At 52.1% G+C, this 24,407-nt stretch overlaps 1 protein-coding gene across 3 annotated transcripts in view; it reads left to right on the forward strand.

Moving 5' to 3' along the window:
• The window catches only part of AKNA (AT-hook transcription factor), a 56,996-nt gene extending 33,530 nt beyond the window's left edge, over positions 1-23,466 (forward strand). For all 3 annotated transcript variants that reach the window (XM_087419224.1, XM_087419223.1, XM_004423361.3), the window contains exons 10-22: positions 1,146-1,300; positions 1,404-1,583; positions 2,427-2,676; positions 3,692-3,798; positions 4,558-4,769; positions 6,536-6,698; positions 9,729-9,905; positions 10,304-10,419; positions 11,015-11,161; positions 12,584-12,679; positions 13,599-13,715; positions 13,985-14,177; positions 22,279-23,466. In XM_087419224.1, coding sequence (XP_087275350.1) covers positions 1,146-1,300; positions 1,404-1,583; positions 2,427-2,676; positions 3,692-3,798; positions 4,558-4,769; positions 6,536-6,698; positions 9,729-9,905; positions 10,304-10,419; positions 11,015-11,161; positions 12,584-12,679; positions 13,599-13,715; positions 13,985-14,177; positions 22,279-22,531 — 2,166 coding nt within the window. In that variant the 3' untranslated portion in view covers positions 22,532-23,466. The remainder of the gene's footprint in view (positions 1-1,145; positions 1,301-1,403; positions 1,584-2,426; positions 2,677-3,691; positions 3,799-4,557; positions 4,770-6,535; positions 6,699-9,728; positions 9,906-10,303; positions 10,420-11,014; positions 11,162-12,583; positions 12,680-13,598; positions 13,716-13,984; positions 14,178-22,278) is intronic.
• The last annotated feature ends 941 nt before the right edge of the window (positions 23,467-24,407 follow it).

The following is a 24,407-nucleotide window of genomic DNA, read 5'->3' on the forward strand; positions in this document are numbered from 1 at the left end:
GAGAGGCAGGTAGGGGCCCCATGAGGTAGGGGCTTGTGGGTCACATCAAGGGCTTGGTCTTAAACTCTGCTTGGTTTTTCAGCAGGGGAGGACGTAAGAGGATTTGCAGGTGGGCCAGTCAGAGGCTGGGAGGTGGTGGGGCAGATGGAGAGATGCACATGGACTTGGGAGAGGTTTAGAAGGCACATTCAACTGGACTTGGAGTGGTGGTGAGATGGGAGGGAGCCAAGGCTGCCCTCCAGGCTTCTAGCTTGTGGTACTGGATGGATCTAGGGACTATTCACAAAGATGGGAGACCCGGGACAAGGGCCATGCATGGAAGGGGCTTTGTCGAATTCCCGCCAGCCCCCATCACAACCCCACGAGACACAATCACTATCTGTGTTTTGCACTTGAGCGAACTGAGTGTAGAGAGGTCACACAGGTGCCAGAGGTGCAGTCTTTGTGCCTTGTTTTGTGTGCTCCTTGCTGCCTGTGCTGCCAAGATTTGTCTGCTGGGGACTGACTAGAGCAGGGGAGGGGCCAGGGGCTGGGGGAGGGCTGGGCACTGGTGGGGCATCCACGACACTGAGGTCTCGGTGGCCCACTGATTTGTGGGAAATTCTCTCACACTGTGCTCTGTCCCAGAGGGTAGGAAAACTCTACTAGGCACTGCCTCACACACTAATGGGTGAAAACCCAAGCACACCATCCTGAGGGCTCCCACACTCCCACAGTGAAGGGGTTTTGGGGGACTGGGTGTCCATACTGGAGTGGGGGGGGGTCAGGAGAGGTACTTCTGGCAGGAAATCTGGGTTCAAATCTCAGCCCTGCCCTTCTCTTCTGTGTGACGTTGGGTAAATTTGAGCCTCAGTTACCCGTCTGTGAAATGGGTTCTAATAACCGTCTGTGCTGGTGGGGTTGTTGTGAAGTGGTGCCTGCGTGGTGCCAGGTACACAGCCGGTGCTCAATTCTTGGCAGTCAGTCTTGAAGGTCATGTGATCCAGTCCTTGCCTTTTGCACACCCATAAAAGGGTGGCGGGGTTAGTGGGTCTAACCTATCTCTTACTCGTCAGCACCAGCATGAGCCTGGCATAAGGCAGGTCCTGAAAAAGTGGTGTTTAGGTATCTGCTGAATCTCTGCCCCTCCACCTTTCTGGCCCCAGCCTGATGCCCCCAGCATCGACCCCTGCCCGTTGCACGAGAACGTGGAGCTGAGCACGGCCAGCAGTGAGCTGGAGAACACGCCGCCGGGCCTCCCGGCCCCACTGGGGCACGAGGGGCTGCATACGGAACAGGATTTCCACGGCCTCCTGGAGCGGTGAGTGCCCAGCAGGAGTGAGGCCAGGGCCGCTGGCCGAGGGGCTGGATCTTGGCTGGGCCTGCCGGGCAGAAGTCACGCTCCTCTGTGTTTTCTTCGGCAGGTACCTCACTGTGAAGTGCCTCCCAGAAGCCCTGAGGATGGAGGAGGAGGAGGAGGAGGAGGAGGGCCGCTCCCAGGAAGTTGACGGGCCGGCTCCAGCTCCAGGGAGAGCAGAGGCCAGCAGGCTCCCCGCAAGGCAGCTCCCGGCACAGGCTGAGAGAAGTCACGGGGTCCCCCGCCAGTATGTCAGGGAGCCTCCCTGCTTGTCCCATAGCAACTCGGAGCCCACAGGGGTGGTGACGGTCATAGTGTGCCAGGCAACTCTTTACAGTTTAGAAATGGCTTTCCTGACCTGTAGCTCAGTGTCTCTCCAAAACGTGGAACGCCTACCACGGATAGCTCTTGAAATGATTTTGGGTGACATGGGTCGTGACCTTCGGTAGGACAGATGTGGCATTAAATGACATTATTCTCCTTCTCAGTCTCAGACCTTCCAAGTACGTCAAGGAAAAAGTCTCCATTAGTGCTACAGTATCTTCAACACCTCTCTTGATCTTCCTTTAAAGAGAGAGAGAGAGAGAGAATTAGTGAAGAGGTCTCAGGCCCAGAGCCTTAGCAGGCAACAGGGTCTATCTAGAATATAGTAATACTGTTTTCATATTTTTTGTATTTATTTCCAAAGTTAGTTTCTATGTGTAACAGGAAATATCGGTCTCCTGTTTATAATAGTGACCTGAAGTCGTTTTGAGTAGATTGGAGTTTACAGAAATGGCTGAAATGGGGAAGGTGGTGTGTAGATGCCTGGACCCTGGGAAGCGATGCTCCAGCCGTTTGTTCCCACGCTATTTCCGCTGTGGTGTACTGTCTGGCTTTTGTTGGCATCCCCATTTTTCAGTTGAGAAATGCAAGGTTCAGAGAGGGGAGGTGCCTTGCCCAAAGTCACACAGCTAGAAGGTGGCAGAAGCAGAGTGGGCACCCAGGGTGTCTGCCCACGGAGCTTGTGCCCTGGACGGCTGGGCTCCCAGGACAGGGCTACGTGGTCATGCCCGGGCTCAGAGGTGGCATGCCTCTCCTTCCCTGCCAGGGAGACCGTGGAGCAGATGGTGTCCGGGAAGCCAGCGGGCTTCCGTGCATCCATGGCCAGAGACGGGCACCTGCAGGGCCTGGGCAAAGCCGAGGCGGCTCCTCCAGGCCCTAGCAGGCCACCACCCCCTCGGGGCACCAAGTCCGCGGAGTCCCACCAGAGCAGTCTGACCAGCCTAGAGGGAAGTGGCGTCTCGGAGCACCTTCCTCCGCGGAAGTCTCGGCACCAAGTGGGCGGGCCCCACCTGGAGGTGAGCGTCCACAAGGGGCATGGGCTCTGAGCCTCGGGGCCACTCTTGGATCTCCTGGATCTTTCTGGCCCCGGGACTTTGCACATGCCTTTCCATCTTGGAATGCCTGCTTCCGTCCCTGCCAGTCACAATCCTGCCCATCACTCAGGGCTTATGCCCAGTGCTGCCTGTCTGCCGTAGCTGCCCCCACCCCACCCCGTCCCTCTGCCAGGAGCTCTTGTTCCTCCTCTGAGAGCTTGTAGCCCATTGCCTGTAGTTCTCTGATTGCCCTCTGAACCGGAGCGGGTAGTCCTTGACTCCATGCCCTGTTTGTGCCATCAGCGCAGCGATTTTGAAACTGTTGCAGAAGTCACAGATCACTATGGAAATGTGGCTTATGCTGCGGATCCTCCCATAGCGCACGTATCTGCATGTGTGCATACACACACACACACATGCACACCTGTGGTCCTGTGAGCACATTCCATGGTAAGGAATCTGCACGAGACCGTGAACACACTGAGGGCAGGCGCCTGTGCCATTCTGTTCGTGTTCTGTATGTCTTGTGTTAGACCCCCGTGTGTAGGAGGTGTCATGTTTGATGGATTTTGTTTTCTCAATTCATTGTCCCTGGCGTTTCTGCAGTCAGAGAGGACCATGGCATTCCAGGCCCAGCCAGAAGAAGGGGAAAAGAGAATCCCATTCCCACGACCGGACTGTTCCCTCCTCCTCCTCCTCTGTTCCTCCGCTCAGGAAACCTACTTCAGGATCCCTCCCCAGGGCCCTGGCTCCCACTCCTTGGGAAGCGAGACTTCCACAGGGTCCTCTCAGGCGTGGAGTCCCTGCTGTGGGCCCGGTGCTCGTGCTGGGGCCTGAGCCCCGGAGGACCCTCCCGCTCTGGGCCCGGATGTTGGGAGCTGGGCCAGCCTCCTCGCCTGTGAGCCTCTGGAATGTGAGGCCCAGGCCAGAATCTGGAAGGCTTCGCAGTGTGCCTCAGGCACATTCCTCAGACTTAAAGGGACACTGCCTCTTTCAGGAGCCCTGGATGGCATCCCCGGAGACAGACAGTGGCTTCATGGGCTCAGAAACCAGCAGAGTGTCACCCCTCGCCCAGACCCCGGAACACCGGCTCTCCCACATCAGGTATTCTGGGGACCCTGACCATTGTCCCATCAGTGTCACCCCCTGGGATAGTCTGGGTTTGAAGTACCTGTGAGCCCAGGACAGGGGGTGGGTGGTCTGGGCATTCTCAAAACCCTCATTTCATCCCCCAACGATGGTTCCTTGCCTCCATATTATTGATAGAGGGGACCTGAGGTTCAGAGAGGGAGAGTGACTTGCCCAGCGTCACTCAGCCAATTAGCAACAGACTGGGAAATAAATATTCGTTGAGCAAATGAATGAGCGAATGGGGAATGAGTAAGATCTATAGGGAGGTGGTGTGAGGTGAGCAGATACAAGGGTAAAGGGCAATCAGGGTGGCTACCTGGAGGAGACTGGGGCTGGAACCCAAAGAGAAAGGAGGGGACGCGGATGAAGAGTGAAGTGATAGAGCCACCCTGTAGAGTGTCGGCCTCCAAGCCCGGGTGCGGGCCCCTCAGGAGGCCCTCCTGGCAACCCAGGTCTGCACAGGAAGAAAGGATTAGAAATTCTATTTCTCTGACTGTTTTCTACAAACATAATTGAGCTCCATAATTTTGCACGTGTGGGTGGGCGGGAGTAGAGCTGTGCAGTTTATAAAGAAATGCATGTATACTGGGGGTGCACCCTCAGAAACATCCTGCTGCCAGGGTGCCAAATCCCAAAGGTCGGGAGCTCATTGGTGTAGCGTGTGGAGGGGCTCAGAGGCCGTGGCCTCTCTTGGGGTGACCTCAACGTGTCTCTCCCTCCCTGGTCCCCCAGCGCCCCAGGGCCATTAGCCCAGCCCTTCACTGCGTCTGTGCCCCGGGATGCTGCCTCCCACCCGCAGACCAGGGGTCCTCCGGTCCCCAGAAGAGCCGCTGAGTCCGGCACACCCGGGAGCCAAGCCCAGAGGCGCCCGTCCGGCCAGGACAGTCGTCTCCGGCAGAGGGCACCCAGCTTCCGCCTGGAGTGGGCGCGGGCCGCCGAGATGGGTGAGTAGGTGCAGCTGGGGTGGCCAGAACCCCGGGGGTGGCCGGATTGCATGGATCAAAAAATCAAACCAACAAAAAGCTTGCATTACCCTTTAGGACACAAAATATCATACAGGTTCATCGTAGGAAAATTTGAAATTACAGACAGGGTAGACAAAAGGGGATGAAAGAAAGAGATACGCTGGAAACCATCACTGCTAACGTTTCAGTGTGGAACCCGCGGTCTGTTCTCTATGCCAGTGTGTATGTGTTTATTGACAGCACTTAAAACGGAAGGGCCGGCCCTGTGGCTTGGTGGTTAAGTGCGCGCGCTGCCATGCTGGCGGCCCGGGTTCGGATCCCGGGTGCGCATCGAGGCACCACTTCTCTGTCCATCCTGAGGCCGAGTCCCACATACAGCAACTAGAAGGGTGTGCAGCTATGACATACAACTATCTAGTGGGGCTTTGGGGGCAAAAAATAAAAAAAAAATAATCTTTAAAAAAAAAAAAAAAAAAAACGGAAATGGGACCATATTATACGTGAATGTTTGATTATCTCCTTTTTTTCACTAAACATTGTGTTGTGAACGCTTTCCATGTCTATAAAATCTATGATTTAGGTTTTACCTTTGAAAGTGCATTTATTTCCATAAAAAGAAATAAAACAAATTTACAGGAAAGAACATAAATTGATGAATTTTCGCAAAGTGGACACACACCAAAAAACTCAACATGATCAGAACCCCAGACGCCACCCCACACCCCTTCCAGCCTCTCCCTCCCCTCCCCAAGGTGGCCACTGTTCTGACTTCTGAGGCCTCAGATTCGCTTTGCCTCTTTTGAAGGTTCAACATTTAAAATATTTTTAAAAGTTTAATTAATTATCGATTCACATGCAGTTGTAGTTTCGAAATAATCCACAGAGATCCCGTGGGCCCCTCACCCAGTTCCCCCCACTGGTAACATCTTGCAAAACTACCATGTGATGTCACCACCAGATGTTGACATGGGTTCGGTCAAGATACACAACAGGCCACCACCACAGGACCCCTCATGGTGCCCTTTTATGGACACGCCCACTTCCCTCCTGTCCCACCCCCACCTTAGCTCCTGGTACCACTAATCTGCTCTCCATTTCTATAATTTTGTCATTTCAAGAACGTCATATAAATGGAATCTTATAATATATGACCTTTTGGGATTGGCTTTTTCACTCAGCATAATTCTCTGGAGATTCATCTGGATTGTTCCATGTATCAATAGTTTGTTCCTTTATCTATTGCTCATTGTTTTTAATGCATAGGCTAGATTAGTGGTTTTGACCTGCAGTCGCCCATCCTTTTGAGAGGCTCAAGTTTCAAACACTGTCCCCAGAAACACGCACACAGACGAGGGTATGTCTGTAATTTCAGAGGGAGGTAAAGGCTGCCAAGCCGGTCCCAGAAGGACATGGTGATTCCTGACAGAGTCTGGGGGGCCCACGTGAAGGAACCATGAGCTCTTTGCAGGGGAAGATCCTGAAGACTTGGATCTGATGCAGACATGGTGGACTGTAGGGGGAGCTCTCATTAGAAGCAGCTCTGTAGGCCAGCTTTGCACCCCAAGCCCCCAGCAAAAACCACATCTTCTGGTTTGGAGGTCCGTGGGTCATTGACCTCATGAGGAACTTCATTTGTGACCTCAGCCGGGCACCGCCTCTTGCCTGCCACCCTTCCACCCACAAATGTTCACGCTTCCAGGGTCCTCTCTGCGTAAACTCACTTCCGTCTCTTTCTGCCTCCCTAGCGGTCCCGGGTTCGGAGGTGAGAGGGCGAAAGCGGGTTTCTGAACAACTGCCCCCAAGCACGACCATCAGCCCAGCCCCTACCCCGGCCCCTGCGGCTGCCGTTCTGCCCCGTGGACCAACAGAGACCACCTCCACCCTCCTCCTCACCAGGACAGGGCGAGAGTAAGTTGGAGACATGGGTACCACGGATTTGAGCTCATCACAGAGCCGGGAGAGCGATGCCGGGGGAAGCAGGGGCTCGCCCGGCTCTCACGTCCAGCCAGTGGTGGCTGTGCTGGGGCCAGACCGGGCTATCCCACCTCCCAGCTCAGGGCTGTTCCATGGGACCTCAGTGATCTAGACTTAGAGGACACTTCTCCAGCCAGTGGGGAATGACGCAGAGGTTCGCCTTCCTGTTGCTGAGACCTCTTTCCCTGGCCCCCCAACATCTCCCTTCTAGACAGATCTGCGCTTCCCAGGGACATGTTTTCTGCGGCTTATGCATTCAGTGTATGAACTGAAAAGAGACTGTTTCTCAATTCTCTTCTTTTTAATCCCAGCACAATTTTTCTACTAAGAGAGTTGCTCCTTGCCTGGTTGAACAGAAATGGGAAAATGGGTTGGTCAGGCCTCTTACCTCTCCTCTGAGTTGCTTTTGGCCAATCATCCATCATGTGCCATTGCTGGATTGGGTGTCTGTCCCAGAATGCACTGGAAAGACTGCCTTGGAGTCGTCACTCCGAGGCCTCCTGGGCCTGTGCGATCGTGGGGCTGTCCTGTTACCCGTGTGCAAAGTTGGGTCCAGCTGCCGGCACTTAGCTTCCAGGTCTGAGTTTAGTAGGTATACTCCTGCAGTCTCCTCTGACCTCAGCCTGGGAATTAGAGGCTTATCTGCCTATGACACAGCAGGCGGTGGGAATACAATAGTGGACAAGACAGTCCTTGGCCTCGTAAGGCTCACCATCTTGAAGGATGGACAAAGCAACAGGCGGTCACACCCCCACTCTAAATACAGTGGTGGGAGAAACTCGAAGGACTGTGGGAGCACAGAGAGGGGGCATCTAGCCCAGGCAGAGCCTTCAGGGAGGGCTTCCTGGAGGAAGTAGTATCTCAGCAGAGACCAGAAGGAAGAGAGATGGAAGAGTATCCCCAGCAGAGGGAACAGCATGTGCAGAGGCCTAGAGGTGAGTGAGTGCCCATCACCTTTGAGGAGCCGAACGTTCATTCTAGCCGGATCCTCTAGTGTGAGGTGGTGGGTGTTGAGCAATAAAGGCAGAGAGGAAGATGGCGGGACCTGGGGAAGATCTTGGAGGGCCTCCAACACCATGGTTAGAGGTTTGGATGGTGGCTTGACTCAAGAAGGTGCTCACTGCATATTCATGAAGGCAACAGATCTATTCAAGGAGAGCAAGGGGATTTTAGCAGGGGAGTGGTCTGGCCGGGTTTACACTAGAGAGAGTTCTCTGCCCACTAGGAGGTGAGAACAGACGCCAAGAGGCTGCTGAGAGGCTGCCTCACCCGGGAAAGATGATGGGGCCAGTCGGGGGTGGGGGATGCATCTAAGAAGAGATGTTTAGGTGTTGGACCCCCACGACTTGGGAGCTGGTTAACTTTCAGGGTGTTCAGGGAAGAGAAATGTCTGGAATGACTCAGATTTCTGGCTGGCCAACAGGTTGGTGCTGATACAGAGATGGGGACCTCAGGAGGGGAGTAAGTTTGCGGGAAAGATGAATTTGAAGTGCCAGCTGTCAATCAACCGCTAAAGATTAAGTCAGGAAGACTGAGATCCTGATAGAAATGACCCAGAGAGGGCAGGTGACACCCACGTGGGTGTCCCAAGTCCCTGCCATCATTCAGCAGCCTTTGGCCTGAGACAGGGACCCAGAGTTGCCCTCCGGTCTGCACGCAGCACGGAGCCCGGGCCCTCTTCCCAGGGGTTGCCTGGTGAGGGGGCTCTCCTCAGCCCACCTCACAGTGGCCTTGAAACCCCCACAGGCGTCTCCCTGGGGATGGAGGGGAACCACTGCCCTGGACGCACACTGCACGGGGGCACAGCCGGAGAGAGATCTCCGCTCCCTCTAGTCACTCGTCTGAGAGCTGGAGGTGACGCCAGGGGACACTCACCCCTGAGTCGAGGGCCACCAGGCAATAGTCACCCTGAGGGGGCCCCGCCCCAGCAACTGCCCAAGGAGGAGATGGAGAGCCTGGATCGCAGGGGGACAGCCCTGCCCAACCCAGACCCTGACGCTCATGTGTGGGGGGTTGTGTGTAGGGGTGTCTGGGGGCATTGTCTGCCACAGTGCCCGCACCACCCGCAGAACAGGACTCTGGAGATGCAGGGACAGTGGAGAGAAACGCAAACAGCATTTACTCACCAGATGCAGGCAGCTCACTGAGGTCCCATAACAGGTGGGCTGTGTTTGGGGTCCACGGGGATGACAGCAGTCTTGCAGAGGACCCCCTGCATCTTCCCTCCTGCTCACGTTCAGGTGGTGATGGGAAGAACCCTGTGTCATCTCGTCCTCTCTCGATGGACAGCCCTTGGCTCTGCTCCCTCTTGGAGCCTGGAGTCCGTTCAGTAACGTTCCCTGAGCATCTCTGAGGTGTGAGGGTCTCGGGGTGTGAGATGGGGGCCTGCTCCTCGCCTGCCCGTGGCTCACTGTCTGGTTGGGAGACAGATGGACCAGTATCTTCTCCCAGGAGTGGAGAGATGGGCTTGAACAACGTTGGGAATGTTTGGGGGACCCCAGGAGGGCGGGGCTGAGTCAGGGCAGGAAGGAACCGGGCCTGGAGGGTTCGCTAGGATTTCCACAGACAGAGCGGGAGGAGGGGAGGGAGCCCAGGGGCCGAGGCAGAATTCCCATTTGAAAGTGGAACTGGAGCCCCTGCCCTGCTTACTCTGCACCCTCATCCTGTCTTGAGAAATTGTCACAGGTGTTTCAGAACAGCTTCTCAGAGGCCCTGCGTGTTAGGTTGGGTAAACCTCAAAGAAAGTTCTGCTCTGCTCCCCCAGTGTGCAGGGACATGAGCTCAGAGAGGGGTCAGGAGATAAGGCAAGGAATGTGGACACACAAGGAGGTTCTAGAACCAATGGACAGCAGATATGGTCCGTGTCCTCTAAAAGGGACAATGACGGATCATCCAGGCTGCACTCCGGGGCAGCTGTGTTCACCTTGTGTCTCTTCTGTGTCGCTGTCTCCACCCCCGCCCCAGCCAGGCCATCCGGGAGCTGCAGGAGGAGGTGTCCAGGCTCCGTCTGCGGCTGGAGGACAGCCTGCACCAGCCGTCTCAGGGCAACCCGACGTGCCCAGCGTCTGCGTCCGACCGCCCCGCCCGGGCCCCGGACCGGCCAGCAGAGTCCTCTGCCCCCTGGAGCTCCCACTATGGCAGGTGTGTGACCCCAAAACTCCCTCCCCTGTGCCCTGCTGGCAGCAGACGAAGGTAGACTTGACTGGCCTCTGGGGCTCTCTCATGTGGGTACAAGCACAGCCACACCCCTCTCTCACTCATTCATTCCATCATTCATTCTCTCTGACATATTTTTGGTGTGTAATATTTGATGCATAAAAGAATATATAACAGTAAGTTTGACAGATGAGGAAACTGAGGGTCAGAGAAGCTCAGAGCCATTTTCTGTGATTACGACTCTGGGGTCTTTGGTGTAGATTCTGTATTCTCCACCTTCCATTGTGGTATAAGCATTTCTCTGGGGGGCCTTCTCGCTGCTCATCTTTAAAGTCTGCATAAAACCTCATCCAGTGACATCCTCTCTCTCTCCCATTTGCTAGCAAATCCACAGAGAGATTGTCCGCTGAGCCTGGAGGTGCCGAGCAAGCTGTCCCTACAAGACGGCGGCGGGCCAGGTCCTCCTCGGTGCCTCGGGAGGTGCCCCGACTGTTCCTGAGTAAGTGATCACCTGCCAGGGCTGCTTTCTGGAGGCCACAGTTTGGGCACGTTGGCTCAGTGGTCGGGACCACGACAGCAGCCTTGGAGGAAAGTTGGAGAAGGCTCCCGGGTCTGCTGGAGGCAGTCGTGGTGCTCTGTATAACAGTCAGTGTCTGTGAGGACTTTGCGTGTACCTCGTCCTGCTGAATCTCCTCTGCACGATGGGTCCTGCTGTCCACGCTCTGCAGTTAGGGACCCCAAGCCTGAGAGCACAGAGGACACGCCTGCAGGACACCGCTCTGGACTCGGGGCCCGGGGTCCAGCCCCAGAGCCCTCCTTCCGGGCCCTGTGACCTGGCCGGGTTGCTTCCCTGCTCTGTGCAGTTGAGGGACAGCTAGCAGTGCGGTAATAACAGCACCCCTCCTGGGGTCGGCATGAGGGTGCCTGGACGGCGCCGCCCTGTGTCCAGACTGGCGCTCAGGACAAGGTCGGGGTGTGAACGTGGTGAACGTGTCCTCTGTGGTCACTGAGGGCCAGTCTGATTAGACACGCCCAGGCCCAAGCTGGGGGACCTCCAGCCCCGCCCCTCTGATGCTCCTCTCTTTCCACCCCAGGTTCGGAATCTGAGCCCACCTCCCCCCGGCTGTTCTCTGAGAAGAGCAGGAGCCCCAACGACAGCCCACAGACAGCTCGGGCCGGAGTGAGAGGAGGGGGCAACCCCAGACAGCCAGACCGCGTCACCTTCCGGGGCCAATACACAGGTGGGGAGGGGAAGGCGGCGGTGGCACAGTCCCCGGGGTGGTCTCCTCTGTCCTGAGAAGCCTTTTCCATTCAGCCAGTCAAATACTACCATTTTCTCTGTGTTCTGTGATACGAAAAATATCAGGGAGCATTGCCTCTGGGGACCTCGGTGCCTTGTTCATTCATTCATCCATTCATGCATTCATTCAGCAGTTTCCGATGCCTCCCCTTCCCCAGGACCCATGCTTGGCTCTGGGGAAGCCCATTCGGCTGTCAATCACAAACAGGTTGACAAAGCGCCTGCTCTGGCAGGACCTGGTCTGCAGGGGGAACTCGGCATCGTTTCCTCCTGGCCCACCTTCAGGTCTGAGTCCACAGAGGCCCTGGGTCATGAACCAGGTACCCTGCACGTAGTCACGTTGCAGATGACGCACAGTAGGATTTCAAAATGCTTAACATTAAAACACATATGGATACGGCCCCTCCTCTCATGAATCTGAGGGCAGAGCAGAGGAGACAGTAGCACATAAGCAGTGACAGCAACTGTGTAGGTTTTCATGTAAGTAAGTGAATTACAGACGCGGCTCCCCCCCACACCCCACTGGGGGTGGGGGGTTAACCTCAGAGCCATAGGGCTGGGGGCTGGGGACAAGGGGCCACAGGAGACACGTCTCTGCCCCAGTGGAGCCGACAGAGGCCGAGGAGGTGGAAGCAAGAGGGGCCCAGTGCACACACAGAGTGGGACCCCCCCACGGCCCAGGAGGGAAAGAGAACCAGCAATCTGGCGACTCTGAAGGTCTCGTCTGAGACCCAGGGATGGACGAGGCGGGGGGCGGCGGGGCTGGGGGAGGACCCAAGAGTCTGTCAACGGTCTAATCACGTCGAGCGTTCACACCTGCCAGGCTGGGCAGAGGCCTCATGGACGCGGCCCCGTCCAGTCCTCCCAACAAGCCTGTGACCCCCGCACCATGACCATCCCCATTCCACAGCCCCTGGGAGCACAGGGAGGAAACACCGCTGACCCCAGGCCCGAGCCCTTCCAATCCCAGCCCGCAGGTCAGGCTCTGGGGAGGAGCTTCACTCTGTCATTGCTGATCCTGTGCTCCTGGGCTGCTCCCATCCTGACCCGGCCTGGGTTTGTTGATAGCATCTGTGTGTCAGGAACCAGGCAGCTGGCACCTAAGTAGGATCTGAGATGACACAGGAGCCTGAGAGAGCTTTCAATAAATGGACAGATGTTTTACGTACGTGTGTATAGGTGCTTACACACTTATACATACATACATATTACGCACATACATCATGTGTGCGCACCCACAGGAGATAAAAGAGAGAGCCTGTGACACCCTCTGGAGGAGGAGGAGAGAGACTATCACACTCACAGCTCCCAGATCCACATCCATCCAGGGAGCCCACGCTGACTGTTCTGGTTTCTTCCCCAGGCCAGGAGTACCATGTTCTCACCCCCAAGACTGTCCCCAGAGGCAGTGGCACAGCCTCCTGTCCCCACTGCCAGCCCGTCAGGACCCAGGACGCAGGTGAAGGCTGGTCCCTGGACAGGCGGCCAGGACAGCGGGGTGGGAGCTTCTTCTCTCGGAGAGGGGGCAGCTGAGCCGCCGTGGGCCCGACCCGAGCTCCGTGTGGGGGGTCAGGGCACAGACAAGGGGACGGGGTTGTTCTGGGCATCTCGGCCCTCCAGGGTGTCCCGCCCTCACACCTACTGCTCCAGGGGCTGCTGACTGAACCCGCCCTCATTGACTTTGTGTGGAGAAACCACGGTCATGGTTTAAGAAGACCCTGAGGGTCCTGATAGGGAGTGCCAGGCAGCAGGGGGAGGGCAGCGGTGACTATGTCTTCTCTCCCTCCATCCTCCCTCCACTCTGCATCATTTCCCCACCCTACAGGAAGAGGAGTGGGGAGACCAGTGACCTGAGAATGTGGGCACCGGGTTCTAGTCCCCGTGCTGCCACTGACTTGCTGTGGGACCCTAGACAAGTTCCTTAACTTCTCTGAGCCTCAGGCTTCATATCTAAGCTGGGATGGGGGAGCACAGGGTGGGGCTGGGGAGCGCGGAACTCAGCCTGGGGTGTGGGAGGGCTTCCTGGAGGTGATGGCTGCAACTCCCATCACACCCCCATTTTACCTTGGCCAGTTAATCCACCTCTTGGAGCCTCAGTTTCCCCATCTGTAAAATAGGGGAGAGATGAGAATAGCCAGCCCAGTGGCTTGTTGGATCTGATAAAATGATGCACGAAGGCCCTGAGCAGAGGGCCTGGTCCTTTAAGGCTGACTCACTGTCACGGTTGCCATGGATACAGTTATCGCCAGGTGAAGGCAGCTCATCCCCTTGGCAGAGGTTCCTGAGGGCAGCCCCATGCTGCGGGAGGCCTGTCTGGGGGCTCCAGGCCTGGGGGTTCAGATAGAATCCCCTCCTGACGGCTCTTCCTCCTCTTCCAGGCGGCGCCACCACCAGGGAGCCACCGGGACCGTCTCCCACTGAAGCCCTGCGATGTGTGCTGTGTGGTCGAGTTGGGTCCCCCCCAGAGGGGGATGGCCCGGACTCAGCCAGCTCTGGTAGGACACAGGCTCAATCTGCTCTCCCAGCCAGCCCCCATCTCTCCTGGATGGGGGTGCAGGGCCCTGGGTGGGATTACCCAGGGCAGCTGCTCTCCCACTCTGGGACGGAGCAAACTGGGCTGCAGGTTACTTTCCCAGATCAAGGCACCCCCAGTGCGGCAGCCCAGGGTCCAGTCTGTGGAGCAGGGCTGGGTGGGCCCTCTGTTCTCTGCTAGATCCTCCCAGGGGGTCAGACTGGGTCTCTCTGTGGTGTCCCTCCCCGACAGGGGCAGAAAAGGCCTCCATGAGGAGACGCGCACCTGCCACTTCCAGCCCCAAGCAAAGAAGCCAGCAGGTGGGATCGCCGCCCCGGCCACCCCCCGGACTGTGGTATCTGGCCGCCCCGTCCTCTGCACCAGCCCTTCCCACCTTCGCCTATGTCTCCTCGGTTCCCGTCGTGCCTTATCCATCAGCCACTGTGTAAGCACCTTCTCTTCCGACCCTCCCAGCCTCTCTGTCTGTGTATCATGTGCAGAACAAGCCCGACACTCATGTAGTCTCTCAACAAACCCTGAATGCGCCCTGTGTACCAGGGAGAGTGCCGGGCCCTGGGGATCCAGCAGTGAGGGAACCTGGCAGAGGGCCCTGCCCTCTAGGAACTTACAGCCTCAGGGGTATCCAGAACCCTCCATCTTCCATTTCCTCCTGGGTCCTCTCAGTGAGCAAGTAATGTGCACTCACTTTTTGTTTTATATAGGTCATGATAGTGTATAACTGTGAAATTTCAGTTGTACATTATCATTTATCAGTCACCATACAGATGTGCTCCTTTAACACTTATGCCCACTCTCCAACCCCCCCCCTCTGGTAACTACTAATCTGTTCTTTTTATCCATGTGTTTGTTTATCTTCCACATATGAGTGAAATCATGCAGCCTTTGTCTTTCTCTATCTGGCTTATTTCACTTAATATAATACCCTCAAGTTCCAACCATTGCAACGATGCATCCGTTGTTGCAAATGGACAATTTTCTCCTTTTTTTATGGCTGAATAATATTCCATTGTATATATACATCATGTATTCTTTACCTATTCATCAGTCGATGGGCACTTGGGTTGCTTCCATGTCTTGGCTATTGTGAATAATGCTGCAATGAACATGGGGGTACATAAGTCTCTTTGAATTGCTGTTTTCACACTCTTTGGATAAATACCCAGTAGTGGGACAGCTGTGTCATAGCTATTTCGATTTTTAATTTTTGAGAAATCTCCGTACTGTTTTCCATAGAGGCTGCACCAGTTTACATTCCCACCAGCAGTGTATGAGGGTTCCCTTCTCTCCACGTCCTCTCCAACATCTGTTATTTTTTGTCTCGGTGATTATAGCCATTCTAATGGGTGTAAGGTGATATCTCATTGTAGTTTTGATGTGCGTTTCCCTGATGATTAGTGATGTTGAACATCTTCTCATGTGCCTGTTGGCCATCTGTATATCTTCGTTGACAAATGTCTATTCATATCCTCTGCCGATTTTTTGATCATGTTGTTTGTTCTTTTGTTGTTGAGTTGTATGTGTTTTTAGATATTTTGGAAATTAACCTCTTGTCGTATCTGTGATTTGCAAATATTTTGTCCCAGTTGGAGGGTTGTCTTTTCGTTTTGTTCCTGGTTTCCTTTGCCTTGCAGAAGCTCTTTCGTCTGATGAAGTCCCGTTTGTGTATTTTTTCTTTTGTTTCCCTTGCCCGAGTAGACATGGTATTTGAAACGATCCTTCTAAGACCGATGTCAAAGAGTGTACTGCCTATATTTTCTTCTGGGAGTTTTATGTTTTCACGTCTTACCTTCAAGTCTTTAACTCATTTTGCATTAATCTGTGTATGGGGAAAGATCATGGTCTACTTTCTGTCTTTTGCATGTGGCTGTCCAGTTTTCCCAACACCATTTAGTGAAGACTTTCCTTTCTCCATTGTAGGTTCTTAGCCCCTTTGTCGAAGTTTACCTGTCCGTAGATGTCTGGTTTTATTTCTGGGCTTTCATTTCTGTTCCATTGATTTGTGTGTCTGTTTTTGTGCCAGTACCACGCTGTTTTGATTACTATAGCTTTGTAGTATATTTTGAAGTCAGAGATCGTGATGATGCCTTCAGTTTTCTTCTTTTTTCTTAGCATTGCTTTAGCTATTCAGGGTCCTTTGTGGCCCCATGTGAATTTTAAGATTCTTTGTTCTATTTCCATGAAGAATGTTGTTGGGATTCTGATTGGGATTGCATTGAATCTGTAGATTGCTTTAGGTAATATGGACATTTTAACTATGTAAACTTTATTCTTCCAATCCACGTGCATGAGATATCTTTCCATTTCTTTATGTCCTCATCGATTTCTTTCAATACTGTCTTACAGTTTTCATTGTATAGGTCTTTCACCTCTTTGATTAAATTTATTCCTAGATCTTTGATTCTCCTGTTGTAATTGTAAGTGGGATTGTAATCTTGAGTTCTCTTTCTGTTAGTTCATTGTTGGTGTATAGAAACACAACTGATTTTTGTAAGTTGATTTTGTACCCTGCATCTTCGCTGTAGTTGTTGATTATTTCTAATAGTTTTCCAACGGATTCTTTAGGGTTTTCTATATATAAGATCATGTCATCTGCAAACAGTGAGAGTTTCACTTATTCCTTGCCAGTTTGGATACCTTTTATTTCTTTTTCTTGCCTAATTGCTCTGGCAAAAACCTCCAGTACTATGTTAAATAAGAGTGGTGCGAGTGGGCACGCTTGTCTACCTCTGTTTTCGGAGGGATGGCTTTCAGTTTTTCCAGGTTGAATATGATGTTGGCTGTGGGTTTGTCATATATGGCCTTTATTATGTTGAGGTGCTTTCCTTCTATATCCATTTTATTGAGAGTTTTATGATGAACGGATGTTAGGTCTTGTCAGTTGTTTTCTCTGCATCCCTTGAGAAGATGATGTGGTTTTCATTCCTCATTTTGTTAATGTGGTCTATCACATTGATTGATTTGTGGATGTTGAACCATCCCTGCGTCTCTGGTATAAATCGCAGTTGATCGTGGTGTATGATCCTTTTGATGTATTACTGTATTCGGTTAGGCAATATTTTTTGAGGATTTTTGCATCAATGTTCATGAGCGATATTGGCCTGTAACTTTGCTTCTCTGTGTTGTCCTTGTCTGGTTTTGGGATCAAGGTGATGTTGGCCTCGTAAAATGTATTCAGAAGTATTCCATGTTCTTCAGTTTTTTGGAACAATTGGAGAAGGATAGGTATTAAATCTTCTTTGAATGTTTGGTAAATTCTCCAGAGAAGCCATCTGGTCCTGGACTTTTATTTTTTTGTAGGTTTTTGATTACTGTTTCAATCTCTTTACTTTTGATTGGTCTTTTCAGATTCTCTAGTTCTTTTTGATTCAATTTTTGGAGTGTGTGTGAGTCTAAGAATTAATCCATGTCTTCTAGATTATCCAATTGGTTGGCATATAGTTTTTCATAGTATTCTCTTATGATCCTTTGTGTATGTCTGTGGTGTGTGTTGTAATTTTTCCTCTTTTATTCCTAATTTTATTTATTTGAGACTTCTCTGTTTTTTTCTTAGTGAGTCTGGCTAAGAGTTTGTCGCTTTTGTTTATCTTCTCAAACAGCAAGCTCTTAGTTTCACTGATCCTTTCTCCTGTTATGTTTTGTTTTTTTGTTTTTTGTTTTTGTTTGAATTACATTTATTTCTGCTCTAATTTTTATTATTTTTCTCCTTCTGCTGACTTTTTAGCTTTGTTCGTCTTTTTCTAGGTCTGTTACGTATACTTTATTTATTTATTTATTTATTTTTGTGAGGAAGATCAGCCCTGAGCTAACATCCATGCTAATCCTCCTCTTTTTGCTGAGGAAGACCGACTCTGAGCTAACATCTATTGCCAATCCTCCTCCTTTTTTTTTTTCCCCAAAGCCCCAGTAGATATTTGTATGTCATAGCTGCACATCCTTCTAGTTGCTGTATGTGGGACGTGGCCTCAGCATGGCCGGGCAAGCAGTGCGTGGGTGCGCGCCCGGGATCTAAACTGGGCCGCCAGTAGCGGAGCGGTGCACTTAACCACTAAGCCACGGTGCCGGTCCCCTGTTACGTATACTTTAAGGTTGCCTATTTGAGATTTTTCTTGTTAAGGTGTATCTGTATTGCTATGTATTTCCCTCTTAGGACTGCTTTTGTGCATCTCATATAAGGTGGTATGGTGTATTTTCTTTTTCATTTGTCTCCAGATATTTTTTTTTGGTGAGGAAGTTTAGCCCTGTGCTAACATCTGCCAATCCTCCTCTTTTTTTGCTGAGGAAGACTGGCCCTGGGCTAACATCTGTGCCCATCTTCCTCCACTTTATATGGGACGCCGCCACAGCATGGCTTGCCAAGCAGTACATCAGTGCCTGCCTGGGATCCGAACTGGCGAACCCCAGGCCACCATAGCAGAGCGGGCACACTTAACTGCTTGTGCCACCAGGCCAGCACCTGTCTCCAATTTTTGATTTCTAATTTAATTTGTTCGATGATCTGTTGGTTGTTCACTAACATGTTGTTTAGTCTCCACATCTTTTTCACTTTCCCAGCTTTTTCCTTGTAATTGAATTCTAGTTTCATACCATTATGGTTGGAAAAGATGCTTGTGATGATTTCAATATCCTTAAATTTATGGAGGCTTGCTTTGTTTCCCTATGTATCCTTGAGAATGTTCCATGTGCACTTGAGAAGAATGTGTTTTCTGCTGATTTTGGATGGAGTGTTCTATATTAAGTCCATCTGGTCTAGTTTTTCATTTAATTCCAGTGTTTCCTTGTTGACTTTCTGTCTGGATGATCTACCCATTGAGGTAGGTGCGGTGTTAAGGTCCCTTACTATTATTGTGTTGCTGTCACTATCTCCTTTTAGGTCCATTAATAGTTGCTTTATGTACTTTGGTGCTCCTGTCTTGGGTGCATATAAATGTCTTCTAGGTGGAGTGTCCTTTTTATCATTATACGCTGCCCCTCTTTGTCTCTCATTGTCTTTTTATCTTGAAGTCTACCTAGTCTGATATAAGTATGGCAACACCTGCTTTCTTTTGTTTGTCATTAGCTTGGAGTATCGTCTTCCATCCCTTCACTCTGAGCCTGTGTTTCTCTTTAGAGCTGAGATGTGTTTCCTAGAGACATCATATTGTTGGGTCTCGTTTCTTAATCCATCCAGCCACTCTTTCCAGTCTTTTGATTGGAGAATTCAATCAATTTACATTTAGAGTGATTATTGATATATAGGGGCTTCATGATGCCATTTTGTCACTACTTTTCCAGTTGTTCTGTATTTCCCTGTTTCTTGTCCTGTGTATTTTGGACTGCCGATTCAGTTTGGTGACTCTCTATGATGGTTTTCTCAGTTTTCTCTTTATTTATCATTTGTGTCTCTGTTGTGATTTTTTTTAGTGGTTACCATGAGGTTTGTATAAAAGATCTCATAGATGAGATAGTCCATTTCTGAGAGCCTCTTATCGTTTTAGCCTAAGCAAGTTCCATCCCTTTCCGCTTCCCATTCCAAGTTATTGTTGTCACAACTTAATTCCATTTTGTGTTGTGAGTTTGTTGTTAAAATGAACTGATTATATTTATTCTTGATGTTTTCCTCCCCTTTATCTTTAATGTTATATTTGTTTGCTAATCTGTTCCGACAGAGAGTTGTAGTTTTCTGATTTTGTCTGCCAGTTTATCTCCTTGCTCAAGGCTTTGTAACCCCTTTCTTTATTTTCTGGTATGAGGGCCTTCTTGATCATGTCTTGTCATGGGGGGGCTTATGACAATGAACTCCTTCAGCTTTGTTTATCTTGGGAAAGTTTTATTTCTCCATCATATCTGAAGGATATTTTTGCTGGATAGAATATTCTTGGACAAAGGAATTTGTCTTTCATTATTTTGAATATATCATTCCATTCTGTCCTAGCCTGTAAGGTTTCTGTTAAGAAAACCTGATGGGGGTTCCTTTGTAGGTTATTTTCTTCTGCCTTGCTGCCCTTAATATTTTTTCTTTGTTGTTGACTTTTGCCAGTTTTACTAATATTTGCCTTGGAGAAGGTCTTTTTACATTGATATAGTTAGGAGTTCTATTAGCTTCTTTCAGTTATTTTTCCAGCTCCTTCTCGAGGTTTGGGAAGTTGTCAGCTATTATTTCTTTGAACAATCTCTGTGCTCCTTTCTCTCTCCCTTCTCCCTCTGCCATACCTATAATCCTTATGTTGCATTTCCTAATTGAATCGGATATTTCTCAGAGAATTTCTTCTTTTCTTTTTAGTCTCAGTTCTCTCTCCTCCTCCATCTGAAGCACTTTTAGATCTCTATCCTCCTCTAAACTGCTAATTCTATCCTCCATAATATTAGCTCTGTTATTTAAGGACTCCAAATTTTTCTTTATCTCATTCATTATGCTTTTCATCTCCAACAATTCTGAGTGGTTTTTCTTTATAATTTCAATCTCTTTTGTGAAGAATTCCCTCTGTTCATTAATTTTTTCCTGATTTCATTGAACTGTCGTTCTGAGTTCTCTTGTAACTCGTTGAGTTTTTTAATGACAGCTATTTTGAATTCTCCATCATTTCGATTGTAGATTTCTGTACCTTCAGGATTGATTTCTGGGTGTTTGTCTTTTTCCTTCTCATCTCGAGTATTAATATACCTCTTCATACTGCTTGATGGGGTGGATTTCTGCCTTCACATAGTGGTATTATCTGGTCACAGAGTCCACCTGCCAGCACTGGGTGTCGGGGGGAAGGAACTGTATATTCTGAGCCAGTGACAATCCCTGTCAGCTGTGTCGGTCTGATCCTGGGTCACTCATTGGGACCACAGTTTCCCTGTGGGGTCTCCCACCCATTGGGAAAGTGATCACATAGGGGTTTAGGGCTGCTGCCGCCTGCTCCTACAGTCCCGCTGAGACAGACTCTCTGTTTCAGGGCCACAGCTGTACTATGGGCCTTCGCAGCACCAGGGACCTCCTTCACTCGGGCGTGCAGATCCGCTGCCACCACCTCCTAGGTCTCACTAGCTCCTGTGCTTGGTGGTCAGGGCCTCCCCACTGGATCTGAGCCCGGGCCACTCCCTAGGGGCTGTGGTGGCACTGTGGGCTCTCCCACCAGATGGGAAAGCAATCACGCAGGGGCTCAGGGCTGCTGTCACCCGTTCCCAAAGTCCCACCGAGGCGTGCTCCCACCCTCGGGGCCGCAGTGGTGCTGTGGGTGCTCCAGCCAGGAGAGCAGTCGCACGCGAGAGGCTGCCTGGGGGCTGGAGACTGCCCCCCTATCTCCACCACCTCTCCAGGGTTGGTCCATCCACCCGCAGAGGTATAGCTACGCGGATCTGATAGGCTGATGTGCTGTGTGGGTATCCTCTGCTAATCAATGAATGTCCATGTATTTGTAGTTCAAGGGGGAGAGATAAAGGGAAAGCTCACTCCTCCATGTTGGTGACATCACTCTCACTTTCTCTAATAGGCTTTAATATTTAGAACAGTTTTAGATTTATAGAGAAATAGAGCAGATAGTACAGAGAGTTCCCATATGCCTACACACACATACAGTTTCCCCTATTATTAACATGTGACATTAATATGGGACATTTGCACAGTTATTGAACCATATTAATACTTTATTATTAACCAAAATCGATAGTTTATTCAGGTTTCTTTAGTTTTTCCAGAAGCCCTTTTTCTGTCCAGGATCCCGTCAGGACACCACACACAGGTAGTCATCACGTCCCCTTAGGTTCCTCTGGGCTGTGACAGTTTCTAGATCCCCCTTGTCTTTGACGACCTGACAGTTTTGAGGAGCAATGATGGTGAGGCTCATGGATCTGGATGGAGCATCAGTCAGGCCAGAAAGATGAGCAGTCGAGGCAGCAGTGTGTCAGGCTGGAGAGTCAGAGCTGCCCTGGAGTCCTGTCTGGCCCTTCTTAGTGCTGTGGCCTCAGTCATCCCACCTCCTTCTGAGCCTCAGTTTCCCCATCTGTGAATGGGTCATAGTCTCCATCATACACAGCTGTATGAGGGGGACATGAGACACGTGGCAGGGACCATGTGAGATGTTTGTGGAGTTTATAGGGCCTTGCCACATGTGCTCATTGCTGGCAGCTTTGTCATCAGCGAATACTGATGCTGCTCAATGTTGTCATGAGTGAGAGGACAAATGAGTAAAAGCAGCTTCAACATGACAGGGTTGTGCAGGGAAAAAGCCTAAACCCTGGAATTGGGAGACCTGTCTTCTGTCCCAACTGTCACCAACTGATTCTGTGCCTCAGTTTTCCTCACTGTAGAAAGAAGGCGTGGGGAGTCCTCTTCAATGGCAGGTCAAAAGAAGCCTGTGTCTGGGACAGCGAGGGGCCAGAGTCACCGTGAGGGCTGGCGCTGGTTGGGAGCAGAGGCTCGAGGCACCATCATCCTCCAGTCCCCCATGAGGACTCCCACCTACAAAGTGGTTTCTGCCTCTCAGCTGAGTGAAGATTCCACACCCATGTCCCTGGCTCCACCCGCCCTCGGGACTGATGATGGCCGTCCCCTCTCTCCTCAGGTTCTACACGTCTCCAGGACCTACCTCAGCCCATCCCCCTGCGGAGGGGCCCCCTACAGCCTCACCCCAGCAGGCCCGGTGCCACCGGCCCTCCATCCGGCTGGACTTGGAGGACCTGGAGGAACTGCACAAGGCCCTGAGCCGAGCCGTGCAGGCTGCCGAGAGTGTCCGCGCCACCACGCGGGAGATGAGCCGCTCCCTGTGTGCCGACCTGCGGCAGGCCCCCGGCCTGCGGGGCTCCTGCCTCTTCTGACCTCTCTCGGGGCACACAGACAGGGCAGGCAGTGGGCAGGCTGCTTGCTGCTGTCCCCCGGCCAGGAGTCATCTGTGCCCTCCTAAAGGCCCTGTGGACCCTCAGAGGAGGTCCCCTCCAGACCAGGGTCTGCCTGCTCCGTCTCGGTGTTCCCAACCAGAGGGGGCGTCGGCCTGGTCATCAGGAGATGTCGCTGCCCAGGGCACAGCCCCTGGGAGAGGGGCAGGGACCGAGGCCGCCTTCTGTCCAGATGCAGCCTGTGGAGTCTCCTCGTCCTGCGCGTGTCCACCTCCAGCTAATAATATGGATTTTATATGCAGAGAGACAGAGAGTTTTTTAAACTGAGGAGTGCTCCTGGTCTTGGACCCTCTATAGGAGGCCAGAGAAGAAGGGACAGGGCCAGGGTCTCTGGAGCAAACCTGTCCACCGCCTGTGACAGCCGCTCCGGAGGAGCCGTCTCTGGGAAGGCCGTGGCTGGACCCTTTCTCCTGGTGACTGGAGTCCGTGGGGCACGTTGAGACCATGAGGACGTCTTAGGATGTCGCCCCCAGGGTGCCGTGCACCCAGCTTCTCCCTGGTGGGAGAGCTTTCCCCTGGGCCTGCTGGGATGGAGACCCCCACAGTGGGCCCGGGAAGCCGTCCCCCACGTCCCTCAGTCCCTCATCCGAGACCCCACTCTCTCCCTGGATCCCTGTGGAGTCTGGCTAGTGGCCGGCTACCCGCCAGGACCCGGTCTGTGGCCATGAGGCCGGGCTATCTCCTGCCTCCACCCTGTAGCAGCGCGTACCTCAGCTTTTCCGGAATGTGTGTGCAGCGATGATATTTGTATATTTGAGGCATTTAAAAATCTATTTTCGTTATGAGGTAAATGAAGAACAATGAATATTGATCTCAAAAAAAAAAAGAAAAGAAGGTCAAATATGTTCCCAAAGCCACCCCGTCTGTGGTGTGTGTCCTCAACTTGTGTCTCTAAAGTCAAGTGTGGGGGGAAGGATTGGACACCGAGCCTCCCACAGGGAACCTGCTGGGGACACATTTCCAGACTCTGCCTGCCTCCCTCTGGTGGCGTCTGTGTCTCCCACTTTCCCCTCTGCCTGTCTCAGAACTGTGAACCTTTCGACTGGAGGGGGCTCCCAGGAGAGGCCATGTCAGCAAGTGCCTTTTGTTGTAGCCAGAGATGGTTTGAGACACACGGCAGATTGGCGTCTGCAAAAGCACGAGCCTGGACTCTCTCTCCAGTGCTCCTTTTAGTAGCAAACAGCACCCACAGCTGCCATTCACTGAGCGCCAACCAGATGCCCATCCTGGAGCTGAGTACTCGGCGTGGCGTCCCCTCACAGTGCACACACCACCCTCCAGGCTCCCACTGTGTCCTCATTGTATTGATGAGGAGACTGAGGTTCCGGGGGGCTCTCTGCCCGCACTCACGATGGTCTGCCTCCGTGTCCATATCCTTGGTTACTGTTTTTTCTTCCTAAATTTCCTTGATTGTTTTCTCCCCAACTCCTCCTTCTTCTTCCCTTGACTTTTTCTCCCATCTTCCCCACCTCCCGGCTGACTTGCCCCTCCCTGCCCACCAGGACCCATTTCTGTGTCATTCTTCAGCTGGGCCTTCTCAGTCGGGTTGAAAATAGCCTCTTGCTGAAGCTGACACTGAGGTGGGAAGATTCCTTCCAGGCTCTGAGCCTCTGGTCCACACCCTTCTGGGGGCCAGGAGGCTGTTCTGAGAACGTCAGGATGGGAAGGGGGAGCCTGAGGCGGGGCCCCAGGCACAGCGGTGACTCTAGCTTCGAGAAAGGATGCTGCAGTCTTGGGTGTGTGGAGGCCGCTCTTTGGCGGGCGTTGGCGTGTGAGCCCAGGACGGGCATCAGGGCGG

Source organism: Ceratotherium simum, chromosome 29 (genome assembly GCF_057802395.1).
Source record: "Ceratotherium simum simum isolate JZ-2026a chromosome 29, ASM5780239v1, whole genome shotgun sequence".
In the NCBI taxonomy this organism is placed as follows: Eukaryota; Metazoa; Chordata; class Mammalia; order Perissodactyla; family Rhinocerotidae; genus Ceratotherium; species Ceratotherium simum.